The sequence below is a fragment of the Eulemur rufifrons genome, chromosome 30 (assembly GCF_041146395.1).
Source record: "Eulemur rufifrons isolate Redbay chromosome 30, OSU_ERuf_1, whole genome shotgun sequence".
In the NCBI taxonomy this organism is placed as follows: Eukaryota; Metazoa; Chordata; class Mammalia; order Primates; family Lemuridae; genus Eulemur; species Eulemur rufifrons.
Window position 1 is genome coordinate 23,594,426 of NC_091012.1, and position 6,149 is coordinate 23,600,574.

Sequence of the window (6,149 nt, forward strand, 5' to 3'; positions counted from 1 at the left end):
GCAGAGGCAAAGTCTGGGGGAGGCAAAGTCACATGGGCCCCTTGGTAAATCTGTAGGAAGTAGCTCTGCCATCCAGACCCTGCCCCACATCCTTCACATACCCCGTCCTCCTTCCAGGAGTGTGGAGGAGGGGGAGGGGGTAGTGTCACAGATCTGTAAGATGGATTTCACTAGGCCTCCTAGGAATGGCCTGGGTTCTAGAGTTTTGTTCTATTGTACTCATTATTTATTTATTTGTCATTACTTTTTTAAAATTTTGTTTGTTGCTCAATCCTTATCCCTGCCCTCAAAGTGTAAGCAAGGACAGAAAGGACAGAACTGTCAAGGGAAGGGGGTGCTGAAGGGCTGGCTTCTCTCACTATCCTCTGTGGCTTAGGCTTCCACACACAGACAGGCCTCCAGCCAGCCCCACAGCCCCGGGGCCGGGCCTGTGGCCCTCCTGGCCACAATCGACTCAATGGGTTGATTCCTTTGGCATAAGATAAGCCAGTCCCTAATGGGAGGACAGGATGGTGGAGCTTTGGGGGAGCGCTCGCTTGGAAGAGCTGGATGCTGGGGCCTGTAGCTCTTCCCAGGGGGCTTTGACCATGATGCTCCCTACCCCACCCTCCCCACCTGTCTCTGACAACTGACTTCCTAATACTCCATGGTTAGGGAATTATTTGGCAACAAGGAGGCTAAGGCTGTTTTGTGGTGGCACAGTCTTTAAAAAGTTAAAAAGAAAATAGGAGGCCTCTGAAAGAGGCATTCATACAGGACGGGACACGCATCCTACTACTTGTCAGTGCCAGGGTTGGCGGCCACTATCTCCTCATACTTTGGGGGTGGGTCACTGTAAGAGACACTGGTCTCCTCACTGCTGCTCTCCTGGGGCGCAGTCACCTCTTCATAGGAGGGGGGAGGGGTGGCACTGGACAGTCTGGAGAGGGAGAGCTCAGGGAGGTAGAGGGTGCTCTCGAGCCGTACTGTGGTTCTGCCCCCCCGGCTGGGCCCCAGCACCACCTGGGCATTGCTGCTCCCTGCCTCGCGGTGCCCAGAGGACTCCCCCTGGCTATGCACAGTGCCCCGGTACACCATGACCCGGGGGAGGCTGTGCCCGGCGCGACTGGCTAGGTACCGGTTCTGAGCATAGGAGGGGTGGTGACGGGTTGCTTTCTGCAGCTGGCACCTCCAGATGATGAACAAGGCGATGACAATCAGCAACGCCACGCCCAGAAGGGGCACCACCACATACATGGCATCTGAGCTCTGTGAGGGGTCTCGCACTGAGTAGACTGCATTCGGGTACCCCTTCCAGAACTCCATCTGCAAAAGAAGAAGCACCACTTACCAGACATTCACACTTCGGGCGGACCTCAGAGGCCTTCAGCAAGGCCGTATTATGTCGGCAAAGCCCGCAGCTGCTTCCCACCTTTCCCCATCCGACTGGCCTCGGAGACCTAGCAGAGAAGCTGCGGAATGCATCATGGACAAAGGACAACGCTCCCAAGTGAAGAGGCCCCCCAAGAGTCAGGCGCTGGGAATGTAAGCACATTTTTTGTTTTCCTCTATGGCCCCGTGGCCACACCTTAGGCTGGGTGGCTTCCCTTCCTTGCTTCAATCCATCTGAGACACCAGGGCCTGCTCTGGCTATTGCTGAGGCCACTCCTACCCCAGAAGCCAGCCCCAGGGCGGTACATGCCGTTTTCTCTTTGTTCTCAAACACCTCCTTGACTTCCTCGTAGCTGCAGATCTCCTCCATGCACTCTCGCTCGATGGTGCCCTGGCGCAGCTCCTCCAGGAACTCGTTGGCACGAGGGAACCGTTTCAGGACTGAGTGGGCATTCTTGGCCTCCAGAAACACTGAAGAGAGAGCTGCACTGAGGCTTGGAATGGCCTTCAAGCCAGGCCCAATCCATGCATGAAGCACAATCATGGGGGGAAACAAGGCAAAGCGAGCAGGCAAGATGCCAGGCTCCCAACCAAGGGATGGAAGGGCTGACTTCCTGTGGCGTCATACACTCCCGTCTAGAATACCATGGACGCAACAAGGCCCAGGCCCCTGATTATATGGAGGAAAATGGGAACCAACTAAGAGAGAAGTGCATGGTACACAGGGACAAGAAAGAATAAGAATTTTGAGTATTGTAGTCATCAGTGAATAAATACCCAGTATCTTCTGCATCACCTTGAAAAGGGAAAGTCAGATTCCTTGTTGTGAGAATGTATTCCTCTTTGAGGCTGATGCTGGTGAGACTGATACCAAATAATCCCATAAAACTCTACCAGGGTGGCATCCCTCCACCTGAGCCAGCCACCTATGCTACTAGATCACCTGGCATCAAGAGTCTTGCTCAAGACAGTCTAGTACCAAGCCAGGCTGGGCTAGATCAGGAGCCTGGGCACACATGAACCTGAGGGTGCCTCTGGGAATGGGAGGTAGAAGGGTCTAGATGGGGAGTCTAAGCCTTTGGAGACTGGGCAAAGACCCCTCCTGCAAAAATGCCTTTGGGTGGCAGCCACATCTCCGTGCAAAGGGAGACCCTCAGATCCAGCTGGGCTGAGCAGCATGACATGAACCATGCGCCCGCATAAGCCTGAGCCGAAATTTAAAGGATGAAATAAGAGGTGATATTTGCTCTTGGTGTTCATCTAGAGGTGGGCCTTCCTAGTTCCCATGTCAGGCAACTGCCCTTGGTGCCCTGGCTAGTATGTCTTTGCCTGTCACGTTAGTGTCTCTCGAGCAGCCTGGGGAAGTGCATCCAGCACGTGCTCCAGGAAGGAGCCAGAGTTGAGAGGGCAAAGCTGCTGCTCCGCCCATTGGACAATGGCCACAGGGCCACCCTGGGGACAGGCAAGCTGGGAAGGACTTGAAAGATGGGCACACGCCTTTCCCATGGGCCCCTGGGCATAGCCCTCCACCGCTCCGCCTGGGCATGGAAAAAACTCACCTGCCATGATGCTCCCTCAGCTCCAGGGGCTCACTTGCCTGGCAAAGGAGAAAAGCAAAGTTGTGGTGAAATCACTCCCAGAAATCTGAAGGGTACCCTTTTAGCCCTGGGATGTGACCTCCTGCCCCCTCAAGCCTGGTCAAAAGGTCCAAGCAATGCCCCATGTGCTGCAGTGCCCTCTCTGCAGCACTCAGCTCCTACTGCTTCTCATGCTCCCCCCAAGCTCTTCTCCGGAGCCCCTCAAGGATCCCAGCAGAGCCCAAAGCAAACCTCTCAGCTATGTCCCCCAAGAACACGTTCAGAGCATCTAGAAGACCTAAGAGTTGGCCTTTTTCTTTAAAAAAGGAAAACTCCTATAGGCTGAGGCTCCTCCTTCCTTGTTCCCCTCAGTGAGTCTTTGCACCTTTGAATTGGAAAGGCCCTCAGAGGAAGATGAAGAAATGAGCCCAGAGATACAGGGACTCAAGCAAGGTTAAGCAAAATGACAGTGACAGAGGCAGAACCTGAATTCGAAACTAATTTTGATCACCATGGCGAGTCCCAGATACCTCTAATGACAAGCACGTTCCCCTGAAAACAAAGCTTAAGGCAGCAACAACGACCATCTCAGATGCCATGGCCTGGTTGAGACTGGCCTCCAAGAACCTTCTGGGGACATATGTCTCGGAGGGTCAGACCCTCCATGCACAACACAGTTGCATTCTTGAGATCCCTGGCCATACCCATTAGGCCCAAACCTAGATGACCTGCTGGGTTCATCTTCACCTGACAGGGAGGCAGATACCTGGAATCTTCTGGAACCAGATATCTCTCCTCTCTTTGCGTTAAAGACCACCACAGCAGAGTACCAAGACATGGATTTAGATGATCAACACTAATATGCTAACTAGAAGAGTTGGCTCTAATGCGAGCTACTGTTCAAAAGCCTTCCTCCTGCTAAGGAGCTATCCAGCCAGTACATAAACCGCGGGCACAGCACATTGCTCCTCCTGCCCCTCCCCATAACATACACACCCACTCACACACATATTCCAGAGCACCGGCTCAGTTGTCCACATCTGGGGAGCAGTCACCCCACTGCTTCCCTCCCCAAGCAGAAGCTCTGGTTTTCTGACTAACTAGATGCAAGACACGTGAACCATGTAACCCCTTGTGTGCCCCTTTTTGCCTGGGCTGCCAGGAAGCTCAGCATTAGCATTGCCAGTCAAGCACAGGCACCCTGGCAGCCCAGCTGTTGAGCACATATGCCTCTCTCCTGTGATGTGGGATACAGTTTTCTATTTATGGTTTCAGAATCTTATTGTGAATTTATATGTCTTCTAATCCTTCCAGCAAACAGGTAGGATATAAATCATAAATTTAAAACTAAAGGAAAAACAACAAATCTAGCATTCATCTGTGGAAACACCATGTCAAGAGGCATTCTCTTTTGAACCCCACAATGACATCACCCAAAACTATCAACATGTGAATTTGTCAACAGACGGGCCTGCATTGTGAGCAAACTGGCCTCAGTGTTTATCAGAGCAAAGATGGAATATTATCTCCAAATTCTACTTCCATCATGGCTCTCTGAGGTTCATGTAGTGAGGGCGTGGAGGTTTTTTTTTTGATTGAAGAAAAATGGAGCTGTTGTATCCAGTTTGAAAATAATCAGGAAAGGCTTTACTAATAAGGGAAGAGAGAAAAATATGTTTCATTGCTTATTGAAGAGAACTGCAGTGTTTTTTAAATTTGTATGTGGAAACATTACATAACAACTTACATATAGCCACCTTTTGTCCCAAACACACCCACCTTTGGTGCATGCACACCCACACCTATCATAGACCCAAATGCGTGTTATCCTCACACACCTGCTGAAGTCCTTAGTTCATTTTTAGGCTTCAAACGAGCCAGGAAGTCCCCTAAACAGTTCCACTGGCAATTCTGAGGCCACCATCACTGCCGCTGCGGCCTACCATGAGGCCTTCTCCTACCCCCAAAATTTAGTGCCTGCTTCTTCCCCTATAAATACACCATCAATAGGCAGTTACTATGGCAACAGTGAGGAAGCGAGCGTGAGGGCTCCACGACAGGGAATGATGCTGCAGTCACGCATGTATATGTCCCTCCTGCCTCTGGTGGCTACTGTAAAGCTGACTGTAGGCTGATGGAATTTTTAACCCACTCCCCACAGGAACACAGCTGAATCCTGGCAGCCTGGAGAGGAAGGAAGGAGGGGAACTGGCCACCACAAAGACCTTCCTCGACCCCACCCCAGGCTGAAGCTTCTGAATCACAGCACTCACTCTGGGGCACGGCTCCCAAAGTCCCTCACATGAAGCTTGGTGGCCATCAGTGCACCTGGGGTCCCAAGGCATGGCCTCCAAACCACTTCTCCAAACCCTAGCCCTTTTTATTTCTGTCACTCAGAACTGATCGCCAGAAAGGGTTCTGTGATCTCCAAATCTCATGACTCATCGACCCACCCAGTGACAAGGCAGCTCCCAAATGAGGCTCAAATTCAAACTCTGGGGCCCCCTTGTCCCCTTCCATTCATGCCAGCACTGAAAGTGCCTGTCCTTGCCCACCTTTGCCGGACACCAGCGCCCTGCCCAGGAACTCCTGCTTCTGGCCCAGCAACACTTGTCCGGGGCTGCTCAAGACCCCCAACGCCTTGGCCCGGCCAAGCCTCCAGATCCCCCCTCCCCAACAGTGCCAGAGCCCAGCTCGGCGGCCCTGGACACCGAACCATGCCCTAGGGCCTGGGGCGCCCAACCCAAGCGGCCTCACCGTTCTCCGGGCCCAGGAGGCGGCCGCCCTGTTTGCGCACGCAGCCCGCCACCTCGCTGCTGCGCCTCTTCCAGCAGGGCCCCTGTCCCCGCCCACCTGCTCCCCGTCGGCCAAGCCCCCCGGCCCAGCCCAGCGGTCTCCTCCCTCCCGCCCTCCCCGCGCCGCTGTCCTCCCGCAGCCCCGGGAGCCCTGTCGCCCGCTGGGCCAAGGCCGAAGTGCGCCTGGAGCCCCCGCCCCTCTCAGCTGGAAGCCCAGGCCCTGCCCATTACCTCGGCACCCCCCTGCCTGCCCCTGCTCTCCTCTGGGGGTTGCTCCGCTGCCCACCCCACACACCCCGCTGCGCCAGGTCTGGCCTCGCGCCCCGAGCCTCGCGCGCCACGATCGCCGTGCTCCGATCGCCAGGCCGCGATCGTCGCACTGCCCTGCGCACCGGGCCGCTGGGCC

The 6,149-nt window shown here is 54.4% G+C and overlaps 1 protein-coding gene across 1 annotated transcript; it reads right to left on the minus strand.

The window, feature by feature from the left end:
- Positions 1–488: 488 nt before the first annotated feature.
- On the minus strand, positions 489–5,752 carry PRRG3 (proline rich and Gla domain 3). Its single transcript, XM_069463536.1, has 4 exons — positions 5,706–5,752; positions 2,931–2,968; positions 1,682–1,842; positions 489–1,305 (listed from the first exon to the last, which is right to left on the minus strand). The coding sequence occupies exons 2-4, from the start codon at positions 2,935–2,937 to the stop codon at positions 775–777; spliced, it is 699 nt and encodes a 232-aa protein (XP_069319637.1). The 5' UTR covers positions 2,938–2,968; positions 5,706–5,752; the 3' UTR covers positions 489–774.
- Between the last annotated feature and the right edge of the window lie 397 nt (positions 5,753–6,149).